The 27,157-nt window shown below is 40.8% G+C and overlaps 1 protein-coding gene across 2 annotated transcripts in view; it reads right to left on the minus strand.

Annotated features, from left to right (window-relative positions):
- LOC131690283 (four and a half LIM domains protein 2) overlaps nucleotides 1-27,157 on the minus strand; it is a 605,833-nt gene that overhangs the window by 260,896 nt on the left and 317,780 nt on the right. For both annotated transcript variants that reach the window (XM_058975937.1, XM_058975938.1), the window contains 3 exons: nucleotides 12,627-12,798; nucleotides 12,366-12,567; nucleotides 12,034-12,278 (listed from right to left, as the gene is read on the minus strand). In XM_058975937.1, coding sequence (XP_058831920.1) covers nucleotides 12,034-12,278; nucleotides 12,366-12,567; nucleotides 12,627-12,798 — 619 coding nt within the window. The remainder of the gene's footprint in view (nucleotides 1-12,033; nucleotides 12,279-12,365; nucleotides 12,568-12,626; nucleotides 12,799-27,157) is intronic.

Here is a 27,157-nt window from a genome sequence, read left to right on the forward strand (position 1 = left end):
ATACTTCATCCTTAGCGCTGTGATTGCTACCACACATTTACTTGGGGCAACCATGTCCTTGATGGTGGGGAAATAAAACCGGAAGGAAAGAAAATCACTGTAACATAAGAACCACCACGAACAGGTTGCTAACCCACCCGACCAGGGTGCGACCCCGGTTAGTGTATGTCGATTTGACTCTTAACCCGCTGACCGGCTGCTAGGTATACCAATTCGCCGGTAAAAAATTCCCTGCTCCATTCCCGAGTTAGTGAGGCGTGATAAAATGCAGGGAAGCGTACAGCTGATTATTTGCGGTCCTAATGATAAAATAATGATGATCAGCAGTCTACTGGACTTTGAGCGAACGGTCAGCACAGTAAGCCACTGAAAACGGGTGCGATGGAAACGAATCGCGACGATGTGGTGGTGGTGACCAAAAGGGAAGCGAAAACCTGGGTGTGTACATGCAATTACGGTGATGGGAGTGGAAACTAAGATGATAACGACGATAATTGATACCACGTGGCTACGTCCGGCGTCGAGGAGAAGAAGGAAGGCAAATAAAAGCGGACAAATGGGCGGTTAATGGGGGTCGTTTAGAAAAGGGAGCTTTCTTGTTGCCATGGTCAACTGAATGCGACGAAGGGGAAAGGGGGGGACAGTAAAACTTTTAAAGGGTACCATTAAACGGTTGTTAAATTAAGCTGCTCAAGCGAAGCGAAATGATATTTCTCTTGTATGATTGTTTTATTAGCCGAAAAAGGGAGGACAATTAAAAGGTTGGAGTAAAGAAGGAAATAAATATTTCAGAGTTAGATGCTGCATTATCAACAGCCAACAATTGGACGTTGGAGTCGATTGTTAACTTTCGAAAATATAAATGTGTGTTCTAGCATACAAATTTCTGGTAAGGATGTGCAGCATAAATTAGTTATGGAATTTGGGTTTCGACTTCGTCTCATCAGAATCCGACACTAACTTAGTGACGGGACTATGCTGGCGCCGGATTGACACTAGCTCCAAAAAACGAAGACACTATTTGTGTTTCTGAGAAAACCACTAGTTTTGCGTGATGTCTCGCAAGAAGTTAAGAAGCGCTTGCTTCTCATCAGCCTAATCAGAACTCTTTCGTGCGGTACATCACGCAAAATAGTATTTTCGTATTTTTGGGCTAACGTCAATCCGGCGTAGCTTAGTCCTGTCATTAAGTTGGTGTCTGATTCTGGTGAGACGAAGTCGAAACGCAAATTTCATAACTAATTTACTTATAGGTTATGTGCCATTAACACCCCTCCCCAGCCCTTAGTTTTCTACACTAAGGAGAAATATAGCATAGTGGATGGCAAGTACGTATTGTATTTATGTTACCTTTTAAAAGAGTTTAATGAAATAGAAAAAAATTCTAATTTCAAACATATTCATAGGATTGTGCAAGACACTATAACATTTAAAAAGGAAATTTTCATGAGCGAGAAATTTTATACGTGAACGAATTTTAATCCATGAGAGTTAGAGACCCTCTTCAGGACTACATACATTGCTGATGTTGCATGCTCATGAGAATTGTTACATTGTAGATGGAGTTTCAAGTTAATTGGCCGAAAGCCATTTGGCCGAATGCCATTAGGCTGAATGCTATCTGGTCGAAAGAGCCATTTGGTCGAAAGCCATTTGGCCGAATGCCAAGTGGCCGAAGGCAATATATTCGATTGCCAAAGTTCTATTCATTTTGATGTAGGACTACGTCTTTGTTTTCGATATGGGGGTGCACTTTGCACATTCTACAAAAATGATATGTAACGAAAAGTGGTCCAATTTTAAACGCCTATAATTCAGCCATCTTCAGATAAATTTTCAGATTCCCCGAAATACTTCAAAGAATAGATTCCAATAGATAAACCCAAAGATTTTCGATATCGTGGAATTCAAAATTTAAATAATGTCCAACCTAGTCAAAATATCGCGCATTTACACACAGAAGATAGCGCTTCCCAAGTCCGGCACGACAGATTTGTGTACCTAGCGCGCTACGCTTCTATGAATGACGTCATCATCGACTATTTAAAGAACGGATTTGGCCGGACAAGCTCAGTTGCCTATTGAGCGGAAGGTGGAGCAGATCACTGCGCTGTGCGTAGCTGAGTTAGAAGTCCGATACACTGGCTGTGGAGGTACGCTACCTAGTGCCACCCTACACGCGACTGAGCTTGTCCGTTCAGACACTATGCTTTCTTTTGTGTTGTGCTCGTTTCCAGCACACTTTTTCGTACAATCTCGAACACAATTATTCGTACACAAAATCGCTTGTACATTCGAGTTCCATTTGCAAACACGGTTAACATAATGCCGTGGTACTAGTTGTCTCTTTCGCTCTAACCATCACCATTAGCGACTCATTTTGCTTTGTGTGCTTGGGTTCAATGTTTGAGGTGAATGTGTAGGTAGGTATATGTAATTTGTTAGCAGGGCTACCATATTCACATATTTTTCTGAAATGTCACAAATTTTTTTTCACAATTTTTGATCACAGATTCTTTTTCACAGATTTTTGGCATTTTGGCTGCTTGTGCCTGCTCATGAGAATTGTTACATAGTAGATACGGTTTCAAGTTAATTGGTCGAAAGCCGTTTGGCGGAATGCCGTTAGGCTGAATGAAATTTGGCCGAAACGGCATTTTTGTCGAAAGCCATTTGGACGATGCCAAGTGGCCGAAGGCAATTTATTCGAATGCTAAATTTCTATTCATTTTTTTTTGTTATTTGAATACAGGCGGTGGTCAGTTATTTTCGTCCGCGTCCCTTTTCACCTATTTTATAAGTTGATTCATCAACAGTACTTTCTTTGAAAATGAACACCCTTGGTTAGGCAACTAATTTTTTCGATCTTGATTTATTGCAAATAATTAAGTAGTCTTCATTTTATTATATTCAGAATTGCGCATATTATGTCGTATGTAATTTTAATGTTCTTTGATTTGATGGCATTGTATGAGAACACGTATCCGCCGGTTGATGCCAATCGAGCTTACATTTCTTTCGACTGATCAAACTAACTTCTTTGTTTGTTCAGTGTTTATTTGAACCCTTGGGAAACTAATCCACTGGTATTTAATGTGCGTGAAGAATACGCATGAACTTGTCTGAGTAAAATGATATATGAAGGTTAATAATTGACAGTTCGCGAGAAGAATCAGAAGCAGCAGTCATATCAGCACGAATAACATATGTTTCATTGTCATATTCATTAGCTTACTTTTAGTCCAATAAATCAATTAAATTAAATCAATTAAATTAATTGTTCTCATTATATTGAATACTTTCATTTATTTTGAAGTAGTGCATGCACTATATTATTATGTCATGTTAACCATATTTCTTCATGAGTATAAACATATTCTAGCTTAATTATTGACGAAAAAGGTGACAGGTTAGTTTCTTTTCGTTCTTATTTTTTCCAATCTTGTTCTAGTAATTAGTGTCAAAATTAGCGTCATCGATTGCATATTAGACATAAATAGCTGGTCATTTCAGGCATTTCGGTAGTGCTTATTTCATACCGTCTTTAAGCACTAGAGGTCGTTAGTTCAGTGAGCCATTCACGCGACCTCCGTGCGCGAATAATACTCGGCACCTTATTTAATTGTTTGCGAAAAGAAATCAATATATCGTTTTATTTGCTATATAAATACCAAAGCTTATGCTCGATAAATAATACTTGTATTACAAAATCTTCAACTACATAGGTAGTACCGCATCTATTTCGACAAATATCTTGAGACGCTAAAGGTAATCGCTTTTCATAATATTGTATTCTTTTTGGAATATCGTGTTTCGCCGGAATAAAGAAACCAAAGGAATAATAAAATCGTTCACATACCGTCTGATTCTATTAAACATAAGTAATATTCCCGACTGTCGGCAGCCCGGAGCTGAAGTTGCATTTTTTTACAAATCGAGCATTTCCAAATTCATTCAACAAACGATAAACCTATCAAATTCTCGGCAGCCGGCTGCCCAGAGCAATAAACACATGATAACACTTCTGAGAGTTGCATAGATCGTATCACTTATCAAGGTGAATCCGAATTTGTGTAACTCTATCTCATCCTACTAACAAAAACTCCTTCCCATGGCAAACGTGGAGATGCAGGGGTATACACGGTCTCCATAAGAACGTTTGTTACACTAACATTCCTTCCCTTCCCCGATGACTGTAAGGACGTGACCGACGCCGTTCTTGGCAATTCAAAGTATGTAACACTCGAAAAGTGCACATTGAGGATGAATAGCTACTCCCAGGTCCCATTCGTTGATTCTCTATGTCGCTTGTTCTGGTCAATCACAGAGTAGCAACTACGAATTGTACGGTCATCATGCTCATGCTCATTTTTTTCGTTATTTGAATACATACGTTGAAACGTTTCATTGAATGTTTTTAGTTGGTTCAGTTAAAACTATTGATATCAGATCCAATAAAATTTAATTCGAATAAATTATATTAGCACGATCAATAATAGTATTTTGAAAATTAAAGTTCGATTGTTTCTTATATAATAATATATTTCTTATATAATACAGCAAGCAATAAATCTGTCTAATATACAAGGTGTATAAAAACCATTTCTATGACCTACAAACAACTGCTCATGTTCAAAAGAAGGAAAGATATAACAAGAAACCAAATATAAAACGTTCTGTTTGAATGGATATCTAATAAATTTGGCGCTAACCGAAACAAACAAAATACGGAACAGATTAACAGATTTTTTAAACTGTTTGGAACATAGTGGATGTTTTGGAGTGCAGTTTTTAAGTCGAGAAATCCAGAAATTTATTAGATATAATTTTAAATTAGATAAAAAATTTTTAATATAATTTAAATTTTTTTTTTTTTTTAATATTCGTGCTCAAAAAAGTAAATTTGAAGAATCTTGCCACCTCGTTAACAAACAGAATTTTATTGTATATTGATGAAAAATATCTGATTTCAAAATTACTTTAAAATAAATACATGTCACGATCATTATTTCTCTCGACCAATTCTCTCTCTCTCTCTCTCTCTCTCTCTCTCTTTCTCAAAACTGAAATCAAACTTTCTCAAGCTCAATGCAAAATAAGGAAATATTGAACGATTTTCTGAAGAAAAGTGTAGAAAGTTCAGCTCATGTTTAAAAGAAGGGAAACATTCACGTTTTAGGGAACATATCGCAGATATAGCCAATATTCGTGCCCAAAAAAGTAAATTTGAAGAATCTTGCCACCTCGTTAACAAACAGAATTTTATTGTATATTGATGAAAAATATCTGATTTCAAAATTACTTTAAAATAAATACATGTCACGATCATTATTTCTCTCGACCAATTCTCTCTCTCTCTCTCTCTCTCTCTCTCTCTCTCTTTCTCAAAACTGAAATCAAACTTTCTCAAGCTCAATGCAAAATAAGGAAATATTGAACGATTTTCTGAAGAAAAGTGTAGAAAGTTCAGCTCATGTTTAAAAGAAGGGAAACATTCACGTTTTAGGGAACATATCGCAGATATAGCCAAAGCTTTCGGGGAATCTATAAACAACCAGCCTCACCATTTCAAATGAATCATTGCGAAACACACTTTTGCTGTCACTAAACTAACCGAAAATGATATTAAAATTCAATTTAAAAATTTATAAGCAACATAATCAGTACTCTGGGTCTCACAACTTTTTCTATAGTCTGAAATATAACACTGATGATGCACATAAGTAGTACGCGAAATACACGTATCTGTTGCAGCTGAATTAAAAAGTGTTACCAAAAAAGATCTTACAAGGTACAGCCAGGAAAAAAATGTTATTTAAAATCGTTTTTTAGTAAAATTATAGGTTCTAAGCAGAGTTACCTGAAATCAACCTGGATGGATGGAGGTTGGAAAAAAAATCTGCATTTATACAAGTAAAAACAATAATGACCCACTTGACCCAAGACTAACCTTTGAAAAGGGTGTATGCACTTTTACGTAAGTTTTTTTTAACATAACTTTTTTCAAATTTATGCTTAAACTTATATTTTACTTCGTGGGATATGGCCGACTTGTCGCTGGAATAGTAGCTGTCATTTCGTGGAATGTGGGTCTTCGAGAGCGGAAAGTAACTTTCGTCGGCCAGCACGAACGACGTTTTGCGGTAGTTCTTCGTCATCCACCGACACTTCGATTCCACGATCACTATCTGCTCGTCCGTGTACTCGAGGGATCGAATCTTCTTCCGACAGATGATGTCCTCCATCTTGAGGGTTCGGTGAATCAAGGAGCAATGATATTGTCGGCAGGCATCACGCAAACTCGTTCCGGCCTTGTTGTCGAACAGCTTTTTTAAAGCTTCCTTCTTCTTCTTCTTCTTCTTCGTTATTATCTTCGCCTGATCGGCCTTCCGCTTCCCGCTCAGGGTTGCCAGAATCCGGTAAACTGTACTCACGGGCACGTTTTCGTCTCGTAAGTGGTCTACCGTAAACTTTTTTCCACGATTACCATGCGTTTCGTAAAACCGTACAACACGCTCGCGGAGTACTTGCTGTTTCGACGCCATCTTCGATTTAACTGACTGCACCCGAGCGAAAAGAAACATGCCACCCATTTCTAGGGAGTCCATAGAGCCATTCTCTTGGAGAAAAAAAAATTACGATGTGCACTTTAATTACAGAGAGGTATTGAAATCCTTCTAATTTTTATTGAACACCCGTTACTGACGAAATGACTGGGAGCAGGCTACTTCCCAGCCAGAGGGAAGTTAGTACTGTGACATCCAACATCATTTATGTCTGCTGGATACTCTCTGGAAGCTCTTGGATAAATTGAAGGGCGAAAGAAGCCCAGACAGTCATAGAGAGCTAGCAGAAAAAAGGACCCTAAAACAGAAGAAGGAAATCGGTGCATTTAGCAGTGTTAGCTGGGAGGTTACAGCATCATCATAGCACAATATGCGAGTGTACTAAGCTATTTCAGAATCGAGTGTTCGTCGACGTCACAAATTCGGGGCAGAAATCGATGAGTGTCACAGTGGGAGTGTTAAATACTTTGGGACATAATGCATGATGCATAATAGCTCGCATTATAGTCTCAATCGCAACCATATCTGCACCGTAATCTTATATTTGAACAAAGTACAAACAAAAATCCTAGTGCACTCGAACCTCTCATTTGTGCCATCCAATGTCACTTTTTCATTTCTTAATAGTCGGCCGATATTTATATTTTCAATTTCGGTTTCTTACATGGGAATTGCAACGAGAAACTACGTTTTTCGTGAGAATTCGAGCGCGATTATTGCTACACCACAATCAGCGCGGCTGTTGGTTACAATTCCCTATTGAGTAGATGAGATCAAATATTTTAAAGTTTTCTGTGAGGACCAGCGAGGAGTTATCAGCACAAATACACGTCATTGAAGTAAAGCAGAAACATCAAAGGTCTTAAGTAGCTTCCCTGAGCAATTCATAGCGACATTCAAACAAACAGAAAGAAAGATGAATCAATACGGTGAATCTGCCCGACAGACCTATGAGAGTGCCAGATATCCTGCCAAGCGGAGTACAGTTCATTCATATGACACGTACGTTAATAAGTTACGTACTTTAACAAACTGGCCAAATTTTGAAAAGAGCCATTTTCCAAAGAATTCTTATTTGGTTTCAGTACTACAACTTCTTGAGCCCTTTGACTCCGTGACCGGTGCCATTTAGCACCGCAACTCCTTTAAGCCCTTTAGTTCTCTTCTTGGGCTATTTAGCACTACTTCCTTGATCATCCATTCAGCTTCTCGACTTGTTCGCGAACAACTCGGTCTATTCCCCGACGATTGACCTGACCTACGTCGACAGAGAATTCCCCAGCGAGAGAAGTTCTCCCGAGATCGAGCTAATCAGCTAGGTGCCGAGGTCAGTTCGGCGATTCTGGTGAAGCAGGGTGTCCGGTGCACTGGTGCGCCGATGACCCGCGACTAGTGGTGTCTCGTCGCTGTCTACTCAGTCTAGTCCCCAGCGGTGAATCTAGCTTACGCTAACGGAGAGTTCCCTGGCGAAAAAAGTTCTCCCAATATCGATTCTTCTTTGGTTTTCACTATTTTTCTATCGGAACAACCGGTGGGGTGCCGTGGTCGGTCTGACGAATCCGCATGGAGCGTGACGTCTGGTTCGCTGGCGTTTCGACGACTCATACTCGCTGCTCTGTTGCAGTCTACTCGACTAGTCCTCGGCGGTGAATCTAGCTTATTCCTGCGGAGAATTCCCTGGCGGTGATTGCTCTTCCGAAACCGTTGTTCGATGTCCATTCCGTTGTAAGACGGTCATGATCTACATCAGCGGTTCTCAACCTTTTTCGTACTACGGGCTCCTTAGATATCACACTGGGTTGCTGCGGACCCCTCATAAATAAACATCAATTTTGTGTCCTCCTAATATGTTATTTTCAATTTGTTAGGAAACATGACTTGAAATTTCAATATGCACTCGGGAAATATATTTTTCTTCGCGGACTCCCAGTAATGACTTCGCGGCCCCCTAGGAGTCCGCGGACCTCAGGTTGAGATTCACTGATCTACATCATATCTCTGTTTACTGCGTTCCACGTCTTTACGTCGCTTGTCATTCTGTAGGCTACATTATCCGGGTTGATGTCCGGTCCTCCCGTTTTAAGTCACGTCACTTCAAACCTCGGACATTCAAAGACACTCCTTGGACATTCAAAGACTTCAAACCTCGGACATTCAAAGACGCTCCGGTGTCTCCTCTACGTTCTCGCACTCCGGAAGCAGCCGTGGCTCGGTAGGAGATGTTTAAGGTGCAAGGTCATCTCTCCGTGCTTTTTATTGACCCACGCCGACAGGTTTGGATGAGCCGGTAGGTCCACTTTCCTTTCTCCGTATTATCCCATTCCTGCTGCCACTTCACCATCGAATCGATTCTCATCATCTTCCTCACGTTTCTGACGTTTCATTGATTGTAGCACTTGATATCCTCCGTCAGGGTAATGCAGATGGGGATCATCTCGGCGTCAAGGCATACTGCCTTCGGTACGCAATCGCAACTCGTATGACCAGCAGTCGAAGCGTCCTGTTCAGCTTTTCGCAGTTTTCGTCACCGGCACCTCCATTTCTTCAAGTGTCTCACCGTTAGTGACACATCGTCCACGAAACCGATTTTCACTTTCCTGGGAAGCCGCAGTGTTAAGACTCCATCGTACATCCCATTCCAAAGTGTTGGACAGAGAATGGAGCCCTGAGGAACGCCCGCTGTGACTCGAATTACCTTCTGCCCTTTGTTCGTCTGGTACAGCAGTGCTCTACTCTGGAAGTAGCTCTTCAGGATCTGTCTCATTCTTTTATGCCACACTGCGGCATTGGTTTATTCGAGGCTGGATGGCCCGGTGACTTTCCTGACTTAGGCAGCAACATCAGTTTCTGCACCTTCCTCATTTTGGGGATTACCATCATCTAAAGACTTCAGCAGTAGCATCCTGAACATGCCCGGATATGCCAGGATCGCAGCTTTCAGTGCCACGGTTGGTATTCCATCCGGACCGGGGGTTTTCTTTGATTTTAGTCACATCGACGCGTCTTTGAGCTCGTCGTTAGTCACTTGCCACTCTGCTGTGTTACCTCCTTCTTCTTCGCCGTACGGTGTCGGTGACAAGATAGTTGAATCGTGATTCGGGAAGAGACCCTCAACGATTATCTTTAGCTTACCCGGGTATATTTCAGCTGGTGTAGACGGACCCTCGTCTTCGTCATGACGACTCAGTACGCGTCCCCCAGGGATTGGTGTTTATTTCTCTGCACAGCAACTTATGGCAATTGGCTTACTAAGCTTGATCTCCCGTTTTAAAGAGACCCGTCGCTTGCGCTCCTCTCTCACTCTCCGATCTTACGCTCTGAGCCCGCCTTCTAGCTCTAAGATAAGCAACGTGTAGCGTACTGAGCTACTCATTTAACCCGTAAGCTGCACGCCGTCTACTGCATGGCCCTAGTTTTCGTGACATTGTAACGTCACAAGCCGTCACAATCCTTCTTGTTAGCCGTCAGCCGTATCAACGTACTTGATTCCGTTGTTCGCCGAAGTAACTCAACAAAGAGGTTTTCGTTAAAGGCTTTCGTCTTCCACTTTAGCTTGCGGCCCGTCCTTCTTCGTGCTGCAGCAGGGTTCCATTGGCCGATGCGGTAGCGAATCGCCTGGTGGTCTCTATGGGGATACTTCTCTTACACTCTCCAGTCCATGTTCGCCGTCAGTCAAGGACTACAGAATGTGGCGAAATTTCTCTCGGTACCGATATCCGTTTCGTGAACCAATAAGCTACCAGCTCCTCGCTTCGCTGCGATCTACTTGTTATAGTTCTTGGCGGTTGAGCTAGCCTCCACAACGTGCCGTCAGGTAGGTGTCGAGTCTGCAGCCAATTTTCACTACAAGGAAATATTTTCACAAGATAACAAATTGCAAATGAAACTTTGAGAATTTCATTTAAAATATTAGGCGTATATTTGTTGAACATATTCAAGTTTATCAAAATTCTCCAAAATATTTCTAAAGGGAAGGGGGGGGTTTCGCCCCCCCAACTGCGCCACTGGCGAGAGCTAACGGGATAGGTAGAGGTGCATGTCCATGACTGTTCTGGGTATTTACTCGACAGATATGGTCACCCTTATAAAGGACATCAGAGTACGGTCGTAAAACACAATGCGAAACTAAAAATGCAAAAGGAAAGGGAAGAGAGGGAAATCTTTCTGGTTTCTATTGGAGAAGCTATGCCTCAAGGTTTAATGGTGTAAGTCATACTCTGTTTCTAATGGCAATTCAAGCGGTTTTCCGAAAGTGCCAAGCAGAGTAAGTATACTAATGCACTATGGCATCCTACATATTTTACGATGAAGAAGAGGTCAGTCACAATGTCGAAAACTACAAATCGCATTGTAGCTGCTACAATGTACAAGGGCTGCACACTGTTACTTAGAAATACATTAAAACACTAGAATGTTCCGACAGAGCTTACATTATTTTTTTTACTCTAAGGGTGGAAATCAAATAATGTTTGTATTATAACTTGGTTTATGTTATGATGAGTTTGGAAAACCATTTCTATAACAATTTAATTTTGAAAAAAAAATCAGATCGTGATCATTCAATTATCATAATTCTGCAGTTCTTCTGCGGATGGAGCAGGTCTATACACACACGACAGACATATATAGTGGCTGATTCACACAATATTTCGACTCATATGAGAGAAATACTTTCTAAGCACGATCTTGATAGTTTGATAAGGATAACGAGAATTGTGTGTGACTGGTACTATCTAGTAAAAACTGATTTTTTTGATAAATAAGGATAACTTTAACTATTATACTATTTTCCAATGACACTGCTTTAATAAAGTCTACTAACATTCAATTTCATATTTTCCATCACGACTATTCTCACTCTTTTGGGATAGTCCTAAGGCAAATTTTGAAAATTATGGACATTTTAAATCAATAAATTATTAAAAAGCACAACCTTTCAACCTACGCTTTCAAACGCCCGTTGACGAGCTGTGAAGCGCTCAACTGTTATACGGGAGGTTGTTGTCCTCACTAATCGACCATCATTCGAAAATCAGCGTCGAAACAAACATATCAGCTAGCTTTTATTACCCACAGAAGGCCAATAATGGAAAACCCCACATTGGGCGTGATTTTCATTCCTAGCCTGGGTTCTTTGCTTTATAAATAAAGTGACATGTTTGCTTGTATGTTCAACGCAAACAGTAAACGTGTGTCTCCAATTGCACTAGCGTTCCTTTATAATCGTGATTTTATTGAACGATACACAACGTGTCAGGACAGGCAATAAATCAGTGTATCGCATACTGTTTAATGGCTTTTGGCTTGGCTGGATCCGTGCTCTAATCAATTAACACCCTTTCCACCATAATGTAATTGGTCGCATCCCGAATCCAGTGCCATTTAAACATGCTATTTTTATTACCCTGCCCAGCATGTGACCAGTTCAGCTCATTCCCCCTTAGTGTAATTAAACGAACGGACTTACCTCATCGCAGGCGTTACACCGTGGCTTCAGCAGTTCCGCGTAGTGCCGCTCGCAGTAGATTTGGTCATCGTGGACACAGTAGGTCAGATCGACTAGCAACTCATCACAGGTTGTGCACTTGAAGCAGCGCGGGTGCCACAGGATTTGATCCCGAAACTTCGGTGCCGTCACAGCCATTTCACCCTGATTCAGTGTCTCACCGCAGCCGGCACACTTGCACGGGGATGGGGTGTCTTTTACGTAACCTAAAAACGTCACCCACAAGGAAATCAAGTCAGTCAGTGGTTGGTTTTAATTTTACAGCCAATTTTACGATGTCAACGGTCACCCACCTATATCCAGTGCGATTTCGTTTCGCGCTGCTACAAAGTCCTCGTAGGAGCTTCGGTTTCCCTCCTCGACGTGCTTACAGTAGGCTAGTGCTAAATCTTGCTTTGGCAGTTGGTAGACCAGTTGCTTGTCCCGGAACCGTTCACCCTGAGAGCCGATTTTAGGAACTTTTTCCGACGGGATTACATCGAAGTATCGTTGGATCTGTTGAGGATGAGAACGAATTAATTTGTTTTTATATGCAAAAATATGTTCAAACTTACCTTCGCTGAGGTGAGTATTCCTGGTGGAACCCAGGTGTAACCCATTTGACGTGGATCCACCCGACTAGTATTGCTGTCATGCTTGAATCCTAAACGCTCACGCACTGAAGTTAACTGTTCATGATAGACAGCATGCGTTTCACGGGGGCATTTGCATTCCTGGCAGGTTTTCCTAAAAGAGAGAAAGAGAAGAAAATGATTGTCAGACGCGGTAGAACAGATCGCCACTAGCGAACGTTGGATGGCAGCACCGTTGTTAAGGAGAGGACTATACGATCTTTCAAGGGAGAAGCGTGGTCGTTTAAAATTACTCGATGAAATGTGAGCGAACAGCTGATTTGTCTCTCAGAAGAGAATTGCAACTGATTATGCGCTCTTTTCAATTTATGTAGTTCTTCGCGGAGATTTCCACTCGTTTCGTTCCAGTGTTCTGTTTCGTTTCGTACAATCTCAGCCGGTGATCGTAAAATTTAATTGAATTAGTTCGTAATGGAGATAATTCGAGTGGAAGAAAAGCGAGTGAAAAACGAAATCCCACCCAGTAGTGCTGGGATCGCAGCACAGCAGGCTCCCCTGATGGGTCAGCGTTTAACGTCGGTGGTGAGGATTTCCCCCACTTGCTAGCGGGTGATGATTTGGTTCGCGCGCGCTGAGTGATTGTTTGCTGTCGGGAATGCTTACACTTTTCAGTTGTGGCCACAATCGCTAATTGGTACTGAATTTTAGAGTACATCGTAAATTTCGCTGAGATTGACGACTTATGATAATGAGACGTGATTTGATGGTAAATCTTTTAGGTTCGTACTGCTGGGAGTAATTTATGTGCTACTAATATTGATCAACATTGAAAACCCTTTTTGTTGGATTTAGACATGAGTTTTGATCATACACAAAATTTCCGCCTTTCTGAGCTGTTTTCATTCGCCTAATCAGTTAATCGAACACACATCCAAATAATCAGTAAATTCATATGGGAAATCAAATCATTGCTCCTAGCTGAAATATGGCTTGACGGATAAGCTCCTAGTTAAGATATCATTAAAGTTAATTCTGACGAGACTACATGATTATTTGCACTATCTATTAAATGGTGAATTTTATAAAATTGTTTTCAAATTCGTTTAATGTTTTGTTTGTTTGGAAACGGAATAGCACCCAACTCTTTTAATGTCAGTCGTCGAAAGCACAATAGGAACAAATCTCGTTACCTTCTACCTTCACATCCCGATCAACTCTACGGTCAATTGGCGATATTGGATATTGACCGCCGAGAGTATCCATCAAATTGAGGTCCACTAAAACTTTTTTTGACGTTAGCATAACTGAACCGGTGATCTTTTTCATTTTTACAAAATGTAAAAAGAAAAAACTGCAGATATTTTCTATTATCTTGTTGACGTTATTATTTTCCTTAGCGGCGAATCATTAGTTGCGTTGTCCGCCGCATCTTGAGGGTCATTCGGTTCGCCTTCTTTCGTTGTAGTAGGTATTATACGGACCTCCCGGACTCTCCTCCTGGATCCGCCGCTGATTTCAAGTGTTTCGGCGTCGACACATAGCATCTCAAGTTCGTGGCTGTCTATCCATTGTATTTATGTGCAAATCGTACTGAATATGCACTATACATTTCCATCATTACATTGAAAATAACCAGCCATGGAATCGTCGTTTGGATAAATGAGAAAGCCACAATTGCACCATAAGGTGGATTCAAACAGGTTTCTCAATGTTATAATTGGAATGTCTCGCAAAGTATATTGAGATCCACTCCAAAAATTTTGCGCGATCTTTTAAGCATGATTCTTAATATTTAAAGATGAAAAATGAGCAAAAAAATGGTCCAACTAAAAGAAAATTCAATTTGTTTATAAAAATTACAGAATGCATGAGTTATTTAATAAAAAAAATTGTAATTTGTTCCGGTAAGGTCATACAAAAACGCAACTTTTTTCCATACATCGAATAGTATTCTAGTAATCAGTGATTAAAAGCTGTTCAATTTTATAAACTTCAAAAGTTCAAAAACTCATAATTTCAAAAAATATGATTTTCAGCCAAAACAAAAAAAAATGCGCCAATTATTTTGAGCTAAAGAATGCAAGAAATTTTTTTGAAGAAATTAAAATTTTGGTTGTAAATCTGTCGTATTGTACGTGGCAAATCATCGAAAGCTAATCGTAATAAATAGGAAAGGCATTACACCACTAGGTATATTAAAACTAGCCACCACACGAAACATTGTTTCTTTAATGATCTGTCCATTAATCCGTCGACGGACTGGTGCCAGTAATCGAATTTTTCAGCTTTCATCAAGTTTTTCATTTGCATTTGTAGCGTCGCGTATATTGAAAAAAAAAACCATTCGGGCGATCCGACGTTCAAAAGTCCTTTTTGCGTATAATTCTAAGCAAGCCCACCACGAAGTAGTAGACTGTTCACGGTTGTTCGCGTCGTGTACTCGTTTCGTCTGTCCTTTAATCGTAACACTTGGGGTTTTTGATGTCCCATGTGGCAATTCCTGCTAGTTTCTATGATTACCGAGACCAGGAACATCTTACTTCGGTTTTGTAACAGCGCCTTTCAAGGGACATCCTCAGGCCTTTGCGAGGAAGCTTAGGAGAGAAAACTGATTTCCTCTTTCGGAAATTTATAGGCACATTAGGAGATGTGCCCACAATAGGATGGTCAGACTCTCGCTGTTTAGTGTACAAGGAAACATAGAAATTAGTCGTTGTCGGCGGCGCACAGTATCGCCTAGCCGGACAAAACCTCAAAATTTTATTTTAGATTTTTCATGATTTAACATTTTTCTCTGATTTTTAACAGGTTCAATAGAGTCTTCTCAAAATATTAAGTCACCAGGATGAGAGTTCGATTTTTTACAGAACTTCAAAGGTGAAATAGATGATGGATTCTGAGGAAAACTATTTTTAAACCTAAGTTATTCAAATGAATATATCTTTTTAGTTAAGGATCCGATTGGGGTCAAACTGATTTCATTGGAAAGGTTATTCGCTGGACTTATAGCTACCGTTCGATTTAGTCGATACAAACCTTCTTTCTCGCTCAGACATGAAAAACAAATAGTAAATCGAGCAATAGTTTAAAGTTATAATGTTACAAAGTGGCTGTACTTTTTTTGAAACGGTTCGGAAAGATCGCTTGTTGTTCATGATACATGAAAATCAGTGTACTTTCCGAAAATGAATATCTTGTTTTGCCCCTTTCTGCCCCGAGGTATGAAAAAAGGTGATTTTTAATGATACGTCTGAAGGAGTCGCATGGTAGTCTTTGACTACCCAGGGTTCCCAATATAATTTATAGATGTGTCTTATCATTATCAACAATTGAAAAAATGTGCATTCTGCTAAAAAAAATCACCGTGCCTAATTTTTTGAAAATGAATTTTCGGAAATAGTGCACTTAATATTCGTAAATGTTGAATTTTCGAACCACCCTAAGTGCCAAAATTTTGAGGTAATAAAAAACAAAAAATAAACATCAAATATGAATTCAGCGTCACAAAATTACCCTAATGTGAAGTTTTCATCAAATTCGGGTTGAGGTTTTGTCCGACTTTTGTATGGAAGGTGATCACTGTGCGGCGTTGCGCTCTTTTCCATTATCGGAGTGTTTCTTTACCTTCCGGAAGTCGCACTAGTGCACGCTGCTCTGAAAATCTAGCGAAATCGTCTTAGCGCATCAGCGGCTGCTCGTTCAATGGGCCATTTGCGCCACTTCCGGAGGGTTAAAAGAATGTTTCATTTTGTCTCCACATAATTTATATGCATTTTCAACAGCGTGCCTTCCCTAGTAACAATTGAGGTTATATGGCACTCTTGGAGCCGTTCTTAAAACTTAAAATGCACTTGTAGTGTGCTATAAAACTTGAAATGCTATTTGGGTTGTTTCTACAATAAGTTCATGCCTCGCGGCAAAAAAGGTAAACAGGTAGACTAGCCCCGCCCAAAAGATCAAAGTTTGGAAGAGCAGATTCGGCGAAAGGTTCGACATGAGGCTGATGGAAAATAAGTTGTGTTCAAATACGCCTTGCTTTTTCCTGAACGCAATTGCTTGCGAAGAATTTTCACTGGCTGAAACAAAGGGTTTTTGAAGCAGCGAACCCCATACTTCGCAATTAAAGCCCCTGTTGGAGACTACACCATCAATCTCTACTTCCAGGGCGGGTACATAGACAAGATACTTCTTCGTACACGGCCAAGTGGTATTTAGTTAAATCTCGCATATATCGATGATGTTAAATGGCTCATCTTTGCCCTCATTCAAGTTTGTTATGAATATATACCAAATTCGTTACTGATACTTTTTGCATGTATCAAGCACGGTAGGTAGGGAACAGAATTACCCATCTTGAAAAAAATTCGACCAAATTAAAGATGAAGTTTTTTGTAAATCGACTTTAAATTTTTAAAATCGATTTTTTTAGTGTGGGAGTCAAAGAAGAATTTTTTCAATATTTTTATTCAAAAAATATGACTAATTTTGTGAAAATCACTCATACAACATTTTATTGTAGGATTTGTCGTTTTTGGACTATAGCTATTTGAAAAAAAAATGGTTCAAAAAGTTTGACCCTTTTCAAAAGACAGTCTAGATCATTTTTGAAAAAACGAAGTATGTGAAGTGGCTTTTTGTGACAAAGTTCTCACCTACAGAAAGTTTCATTAAAATCTGAGGGGGTGCTGCCAAAAATGCAGCAATTTATTTGACGGGCCCCTAAAACCTCAGACCGAATTTTAATTGATTTTCTACGATAATGTTAACATATCCAGCAAAAGGATAGTGCTCAAGGTGGTTAACCTTTTCCCACCTATATGGTGTCTGTAGAGCACCATTACTTTAGACAGCTATAACTTTTGATTTCCACAAAATTTGTTTACAAAAACATTGATGCAGGAATATTTCATATTGCACGCATTGGCTTGCTGGTTAAAAACGAGTTTTTGTTTAAATGCGTCTCATCAGCAAACAGAACTTCTACCCTTACGAGATATCGCAAGTGGGGAACCGATGTGGATTTTCCACAGTTGTCAAAAAATATACGAAAATTAGTACGAGCTTGTTATTTTGAACTTACATCTAGATATAACAGCCGACTGAAGAAACTGGAAAAGAGGATTAGGGATTACATCGTTGGTTTTATTCAGGCACGTAGTGGAGGCTAGGGTGCTAAAGCTCTCCCCCCCCCCGAAATGTTTTAAAAATAATTGAAAAAAAACATGATTATCAGCGACTTTTAACAATTTTGTAGCACGTTTCGTGTGAACAAATTATTGAGAAAATTTGGATTGCTTTTTACAATAGCCAAAAACAATGGTCACTAAATTCAGTAGGGTTTATAGTTCTGTCCGAGCCAATATGAAGCGAATGACAAATATAGTTACTTATATACTGTGTGCCTTGTCTGAAGAACAAAGGAAGCTGCTACTATACTTCTTGCCCTAGTAATTTGTCGAGATGAGTGAGTCGCTGAAGCAAGAAGTTGTGCTCCGGCCAAATACTGTGATTATTGATAACTCGCATAAGACCCAGTATTCGTGTTGAGGAACATTTTCTGAAGGTGAAAATAGACATTAGGCTTACGATAGTCACTTTTATCGAGTTCTATCATGTCAGGTATTTAGCGCCAGGAGCGGCGAAACACTTTACGCCCGAGTGGGTAGAAAGCATAGGGTGAGGCGTCCATTAGTAATGTTTTTTTCCCTTTTCGCAATGCACACGCTTACATTACATTCACATTAAGTCACGTTCGTTTATGCAAATGGAATTGTGGTACATCGATGTTTTCAAATGTGTGTAGTGCGAGATACCTGCGTTGCACATCTAATTTTTTTGAAATGGTTCAAAATATCGAGTGGGTAATTACCGATTGGTTACAAATAATAAATATCCATGAGTTTAGATGCAATTTTCATTAACCTGGTGGAAGGTTTAATATTGATGTAAATAATATCACATAAAAATAAAACCAAACCCTTCAGTGGACGGAATTTGGGAAATCTGGCAGCAGTCAGCTACGAGGGTGATTGGCTGCATTGGGATGGGTTGGTAGAAAAAGGAACACAAGGAAATTGGAATGAGTAGTAGCCAGAGCCTAAAAAAATTGACATTTCTTCGTAAACTTGAAAAAAACGAAATTCAATCCATGCCCGCTGCGATGAATGAAATGTTTGGTTCGTTTCCCTCGTCATTCGTTCTCTCGACGCAGCGCATTCAGGTTCGGACGTGTTCGGTTCCAGAAGCAAAGTGAATTTTGTTTTTATGCTGGCTCTGAGAAGGATTATTGAGCAAAAGTGCATCAGATATAGATTATGCAGTTCACTTATGCTCGAAAATGTAGAAGATGCCAACTTTTTCCTTCAAACTGTCGAAATAATATCAAATGAATGCTTTGGTTGGTGAATGAATTTATATTTCTTCTGCACTCAAACATTCGAATCTGCATGAAATTTTAGTCAGTTGGAAAGTGAATGAATGAGGGAGGCGTTGAATCTGAATGTCGGTTTCGGTAAATGCAAGCAGAAATAGGTAACTGATTTTGAAATTTTGTGGCTCTGGTAGTAGCTGCACGACGTGAAGCCGTTCTGTTGAGTTTCAACCACGGAAGAGAGTGGATCAAAATTTAAAAAGTTCAAGTCATTATTGTTAACCAGAAGTGGTGAAACCGGCTAGTTTAGCCCTGGTCGTCGGCCTGACTGAAGTCGCCGGCCAATTACCAAGGACCAGCAAGGAGTTTACCTGTCACATTGAAGCGTATAAGGCAAAAAATATTTTTATTTACTAAGAAAGATATAGCCGAGACGACAGTATTTGTTTTCGCGTCATTTTAACGCAATATCATTTTCATTGGCACTTAATTTCATTTTCATGCGAGAAATTCGTTCCGTATTAAAACATTGTTGCGACTAAAATGTTGTGACTGGTTGAATCTATAAGTCCAGAAAATTTATAAGTCCAGAGATACGACCACAGACCACTCGCAAGCGGTCTAATCTGCAAATGTTTGAAGCGATGGCTGGCATGATAAGAGATCTCCTGAGCAGGGATGCGAATGGTACCGGTAAACTACATTTTTTTCCGGTATATTCACATTTACACAAGCCGTACAGCCCGCTACAGTGACGCATCACTACTGCTCTTGCCAGAACGGTAGCCAAACCGAGTACATTTTCCGTACAGCAGTAAAATACATTTTTGTTTTGCTGCTGTACTCCGACTGCTCGATGAGAGTGTGGCATAGAAAAGTTTGCCCTATCGCTTTGTACACTTTTCTCTGTATAGTCAAAGGGAGAAACCCGCACACGAAAGCGTTGATGCCGGTCGTGGCGTAAATGAACCGCATTCATTGTCGTCGTTTGTGATCAAAAATATTAAATAGATTGAAAATATTAAAAAATGTGAAACAAGTAAAGAGAAGCTGTACCGCTCGCGTCTGGTGGCTGTACTGGTGGCAGTATTTTTTGTCATGTTACTGCTTTGCACACAGTCAGCCGTACAGCGCTGGGCGTCCTGCAGTAGCGAAAGGCAGCAGCGTCGAAGAAGAAAAGAGAATGTTACAAAAATACTACAGCCGTAGAAAAGGTAGGCATTTTGAATCCTTGCTCCTGAGCTCGATTGAATGAAACATCAACTACAACTGGAATCCAGAAAATCGTGAGTATTCAGTTTGTGGGGGTCAAGGCCGCCATCACGATAGATACAGATAACAGTATTGTGGATGATCTTATTACACGTAAGTCAGATTTATTTGCCATTTTCTAAAAGATTGTTTCTGAAATTCGTAGGTTCGTTCGTTAGTATTATTATGGCAGTTGAGCGCTGGAGGGTCCGACCAGCGACAGTCGTTTTTTCGCTTGTATAGTGCCAATCCCTCATGTCGGAGATAGTGCGTATTATAGCGCATCATTGTACGAATAATGCGCAATACTTCCGACGTGACTCCCTTGCTTAGAATAAAACAAATACGATAGTCGCTGGTCAGATTTTCCAGTTTGCAACAGCAGCCAGAATAGTTCGGAAACACATCTGGATTACTCGGCCGCAAATTAAGAGCGAGTAAAGGCTTTAACCAAGGCTTATTAGTCTGGGCAAGGTGTAAATAACTCTGTCCCATCCCAAAGGACTAAAGGAGTGACATTAACCTTCTTAGCCAAGTCACTCCCAACGATTTTTAGGATTAATATTATTATTATTCCCCCTTTTAACTGAAACGGTTGGTACGATTGTCCTCGTTTCTTCCTCCTTTAGTAGTATTAACTGAAATTGTTCCTCAAATTTTGGTAAAACAAGCCTGTAATCGGAAAGTATTACAGCTTTCTTCAAAAAGTCATGCATCTCTTCCAACCTTGATAATGAAAACGAATCAATTACTGCACAGATTAGTGTCAACATGTTTGAATTAACTTAGAATATGTAACTGCAAGCATCACAGCAAATTCAACTGCTAGAAGGAACTAAACAGTAGGTCATGCACACTGCCGCTGACAAAAATTTTGCAAATGAATCACAGGAATCGGATAAATAGTAGTTTAAAAACAGAGAAATCTAAATGAAAGTCTCTTCGGCACAGGAGAAGCTGGTGTGATGTCTTGTCTTTGATTTTTGAATTAATGAGCTCACCCATATTTATAATTTCTAGTTATTTTGGTGGAGTCATCAATGTTCCATTTAACAAAATTTACGTAAATTAGAAGATAACAGTTATCAGTACTAAGAGATATCCTTTCGATTAGTGAACAGTCCTTTAGTAGATAAATTCGGGTTAGTTTAGTAGATTAATTCATTGAAACATATCTTTTATATTGTTCAAAAATCCATGAATTTGGAAATAAAACCTAAGAGCATCGTGTGTTCAAATATAATATTTGCTTAATCTAGGTAATCCTATCGAGTCCCAATGGTTTTGCAAAATTGCAAGTTCATATTCATGGGTTGTAGAGAATTTTCTGTTTGTACACACTTTACATGTTAACAAGCAAAATTACTGGTCTACTTTTTGCCATAGGTTCGAGGATCTAGCAGAAGAATCAGCTAGAAAAATCAGCCTGTCCAGTGATATAAAAAGTATCGGGTTCATAAAAAAATGGAACCATGAAAAAGTCTAAATACCTAAAAAGATAAATAAATAGTTTTCACTTGTCTGATAATATTGCTGAAAATAATCTTCAATGTATTATCATTTGAAAATATTATAAATTCGAGTTAAATAGGAGTTGAACCGTTTCTACGCATCTACAAATCGCCTGCCTGATCAGAACATTTCTAGCGAATTGCGACATTCTCTTGTATTTGTATTTAAATAATTGAAGGCCAACTGAGACTGAGTCTTAATGAACTAAACTAAAAAGAAATTACCTAAAGTGGCAACAAACGGTTGCGAAACTGTATAGAACTAATGACGAAGTCGAAGATGTCGCTATAATCGTTGAATCGACGGGACATTTTTAATATCGGTCTGTTGGCAGCGTAGTTAGTGTTACGCATTTCATTCTACAGCAGTATTTGTGGACGGAGGACACGAGTTGTTGGTGCGTAGTGGTTAATTTGTGATGAAGGTAACTTGCGACGCGTGTCTACGATCTTCTAAATTGTAGATCTAATAATCGACAACGGTCTTCGTATGGTGGCAGGTTCAACGGATCGTTTCAAGACCATTGACGTAACGCATATCGTATGAATCTGAGTTGGGCAGCTTCAATTCTCCGGCTCCAAATTGCATGATAGGGGCACCCACCAGATGCTGTTTGCAAATTCCAACGGTGAAAATTGTAACTTGTAAATTTATAATAAAAATCACATTTCATAGCAATAATTCGTCAATGTACTATAACGTTTCCTGTATCAGATAACAAATTGTCTATTGCCTTAGTTTTGGAACTGTTTTCACTAAGAACTTTTCAAACTTCGTGACTTCGTAGTACCAGTTTGTTTACATCGTGTTTGCTTTTTTGTTCTGGAGAAAGTTCCATTTTATCTGTGTTTTACTTGCCGTTTTTCGGCGAAAAAGTTTCCAGTCGCTTGACGGACATTCTGTTTTGTTTCGTGTACTGCTCAACAGTGAAATCCTTGTGCTAAAGTGCCTTATTTCGCCGTGTGAAAACTTTGTGAGTCTACGGTGAAATTGTAAGACTGCAACCTGCGTGTAATTCCCCACAAAAAAACTTACGCGCTCACTTCGCCATCTGCACGCGAGTAGTGGAAAGTGTTCCCCACACTTCAACTTTGCGCACAGCGAGATGAAATCTCGGGTGGGTTTTCAAAAGGTCGTAAGCGACAAAAGGCGGGTTGAAATCAGCCATGAGTTATAGTTGCAAGTCATGCGACTCTCCCGTTTATGGGATTGAGAAAATTGCATGTCGCGGCCATTGCGGATCGATTTTCCACCGCACATGTATTCCAGGTATGCAGCGATCCGCACTAGATCTGTTGTCTAGTTTCAACAACAACCTGTACTAGCTCTGTGACGATTGTGCTCGCTGTTTCAACGAGTGGGTGCAGCAATCCGTTTCCGCTGCTCCCATTGTGGACACAATAAAATTATGTGAGGCTGTAGATAATTTGAACATGGTCATCTCAAATCTTTCGAGCCGTATTGAAAATAATTTTCCAGCCAATTACGGCTCTGTAACTCATAGGGGGCTGTTTGTCAAGTGACATCCGGAGGATCTGCCCATTCCGAAACGATGTCGCGAGAATAATGCTAAAATGTGTGCTGTGGTACTAGAGCCATTCAGCGGGAAATCAGAACAGTTGCGGATGAGCGGGAGCAGTTTTGGCCAGTGGAGGAAATCGTTGCCATGACCCAAGAATGCCTTGGAATAAGCGATGTACCCAAAGCAATTTTGTTGGTCAAGAAGGACACCGATCTCACGAAACTCAACTTTGCTTCTTTCCGAGTTGAGCTTCCGAACGAACTAAAGGACACTGCACTCAAAGCGTCTACTTGGCCGACTGGAGTACTCGTTCGGGAATTTAATTTCTACCAGCCAAAGCAGGATAGATTTCGCTAATGGGCTACTGGGATGCACCGCAGCTTGTATTATGGAAGCCCTCCGCCCGCCACAGTCCAGCTACTGCAGCCAACGTTCACCAGTCGTCCCGGTCCTGTGTACGGGAGTGGAGAAAGGGTCTTCCAAACTTCCCTCTGCGGCAAGTACCCATCCTTTCTGAATAATTCAAGCGCTGAAATGTTCCCCGATTCCAGTTCTCCTTTAATTGCACCGTATCAGCACCAGATGCCGTTCTTCCTGCCTGCGAATCGCAGCTTACGAGAGACACCTAGTCCAGCTGCATTGCATACATCCCACGTAATGTCGTCTCTTCGGTCACCGGGACGCACACTTGCCGCCAGCCGTGAGAAAGCCCTTAGTCCCTCCGCCACAGTCGAGCCCTTCCTGCCAGCGACCAGCAGCCGTCCCGGTCCTGTGGTGGAGATGGGACGAGGGGTCTTTCGCAAACCTACCTCAGGCAAGTACAATGCATCTGTGAGCTCTTCCTTGCCTCCAAGCTCTTCGATTTCCAGCATTGGTCAACGACGGGCTAAGCTGCTGCTATACTACCAAAAAGGTGGTGGTATTAATTCAATCGTTGAGCAATACCGTCTTGCAGTCTCCGATAAGAGTTTTGACATCATGGTCTTCGTCGAAACATGGTTGAACGATGACACGCTTTCCAGTCAGGTGTTCGGTACTGAATACGAGGTGTTTCGCTGTGACAGGAGCCCTAGCAACAGCCGAAAATCCACCGGAGGCGGCGTATTAGTAGCGGTTAAAACCAGCTTGAAGGCAAGAATCGTCGAGAACACTTCTTGGGTTTGTTTAGAGCAGGTTTGGACAATTATCGAGCTTGGCGACCGTAAGTTGTACTTGTGTGCTTTGTATGTTCCACCCGACCGCGCTCGTGATACCGGATACGTTGAAGCACACTGCAGCTCAGTTTTTACTATCCTCGAAGATGCTAACGCTATTGATGAGATCATGGTACTAGGAGATTTTAATCTTCCTAGCATTTCATGGAAATCTTCCCCTAATGGATTTCTTTATCCGGATTCGGACCATTCCGTTCTCAACCCATGTGCAGTGAGGCTACTTGATAGCTATAGCTCAGCCACGTTACTACAAATCAATCTTATTGCCAATGAGAATAGCCGCCATCTCGATCTTTGTTTTGTCAGCGATCAGGTTTCCGCCACATCAATAGTGACGGCTCCCTCTCCCCTAGTAAAACCAGTGGCACATCATCCTCCACTGATCGCCACGATTGATAGCTCTGTGGTGCATGACTTCGACATATTACCGCTTTCTGTCTCCTACAATTTCCGTAAAGGTGATCATCGCAGTATCGCAGACCTTCTTTCCACCATCGATTGGGAAAATATTCTGGACCCTGAAGATGTCGAAACCGCAGTTCAAACCTTTTCAAACGTTCTGGTGTACGCTATTGACAGGCACGTTCCAAAGAAAGTTCACCATCGACAAACCGGCCCTCCATGGCAAACGAGTACACGGCTGTGACGGCTTGAAGTCTATAAAGAGAGCTGCCCTGCGGAGGTTTACCAAGTACCGCATAATATCACTCAGAGACTATTACGTCAGTCTCAACCATGCGTACAAACGAGCAAGTCAACACTGTTTCTATCGATATCAGCAAAATATTCATATTAATCTCAAGTCGCATCCCAAACGTTTCTGGAAATATGTGAACGAGCAGCGCAAGGAATCAGGACTGCCGTCGTCTATGACTTTCAATGGGAACACAGCTACTGCATCTCGAGAGATATGTGCACTTTTCTCGGAAAAATTCGCGAGTGTATTCACAGATGAGGCACTAACTATTGAGCAAATCGAACTCGCTGCTAGCAGAACTCCACTTGTAGGCCAAGCTTTGGGTGCTATCGATGTCGATGCAGCGATGATTACCAGAGCTTCCTCTCGGCTTAAGTCATTTTTCAATCCGGGACCCGACGGGTTCCCCTCCGTTATCCTGAAAAGGCACATTGAAGCTTTGATTACTCCGCTTCTTCATATTTTTCGAACATCTATTGTTAGAGGAGTTTTCCCGTCTTGCTGGAAATACGCGAACATGTTCCCAGTCCACAAGAAGGGTAATAAGCGAGACGTCAATAATTACCGTGGAATAACTTCATTGAGTGCAGTTTTAAAGTTGTTCGAGCTGATGATTATGGAACCTCTACAGGCTCATTGTAAGCAGTACCTAAGTAACGATCAACACGGCTTCACGTCCGGGCGGTCAACAGCCTCTAACCTGCTGTGTTTAACATCCTATATAACAGAGAGTATGGAGCATCGTGCTCAAACCGACGTTGTTTACACCGACTTATCTGCCGCTTTCGATAAGATAAATCACGACATCGCAAAAATGGAGAGATTTGGAATAAATGGTAGTGTTTTGCGGTTGTTTCGATCCTACCTCACAGACCGAGAGATAGCGGTTGTCATAGGAGATTGTCAGGCCCCCACGTTCATTTCTACGTCAGGAATTCCTCAAGGAAGCCACTTGGAACCGTTGATGTTTCTGCTATATTTCAATGATGTACATCTAGTTCTGAAGACTCCACGATTGTCCCTCGTAGAAGACCTCAAGATATTCCGTCTAATTCGGTCAATTGACGACTGCAGATTTCTCCAACAGCAGCTTGATGTCTTTGCTGATTAGTGTAACACGAACCGCATGTGCGTGAGCCCGAAGAAGTGTTCGGTAATATCGTTTTCACGGAAAAAAGGATTCGATTCATTTTAACTACCGTCTACTAGAAACAGACATTGAACGCGTCAGTCACGTTAAAGATCTGGGAGTGATTCTGGATCCTCAACTTACGTTTAAACAGCACGTCTCCTATGCAGTTGGTAAAGCATCTCGAGCACTGGGATGCATCTTCAGAATAGCCAAAAATTTTACGGATATCTATTGTCTCAAATCGCTCTACTGTGCTTTATCGCGATCAATTCTAGAATATTGCTCTGAAGTTTGGAGTCCAAACTACAATAATGGCGTTGAGAGAATAGAGTCCGTTCAGCGTCGCTTTTTACGTTTCGCGCTTCGTAGATTGCCGTGAAGAGATCCTTCCCGACTACCTCGCTATGAAAACCGGTATCAGCTAATTAAACTAGAGCCCCTACATGTTCGGATGAATACTGCAAGAGCCTTGTTCATCGCTGACACTCTGCAAGGTCGTATACATGCCCCAGCTATTCTGGAACAAATCAACATAAACGTCGCTCCTCGAACACTACGCGACAACATTATGTTCAGATTACCATTCCGACGCACTAACTATAGTATGTATGGAGCCGTCACTGGTCTGCAACGAATTTTTAACCAGGCAGCTACTGCATTTGATTTCAACATTTTTCGACAAAATCTGCGCATACGTTTTTCCAGACTATTTAATCAATTAGCTAACAACACTTGACCTTTTTATTTGTTTTAATTATTGTATGACTATTGTTTTTGTGTACTTGATTGTTAGAAATTATATTAGTATTAAGGCC

The sequence above is a fragment of the Topomyia yanbarensis genome, chromosome 3 (genome assembly GCF_030247195.1).
Source record: "Topomyia yanbarensis strain Yona2022 chromosome 3, ASM3024719v1, whole genome shotgun sequence".
Lineage (NCBI taxonomy): Eukaryota > Metazoa > Arthropoda > Insecta > Diptera > Culicidae > Topomyia > Topomyia yanbarensis.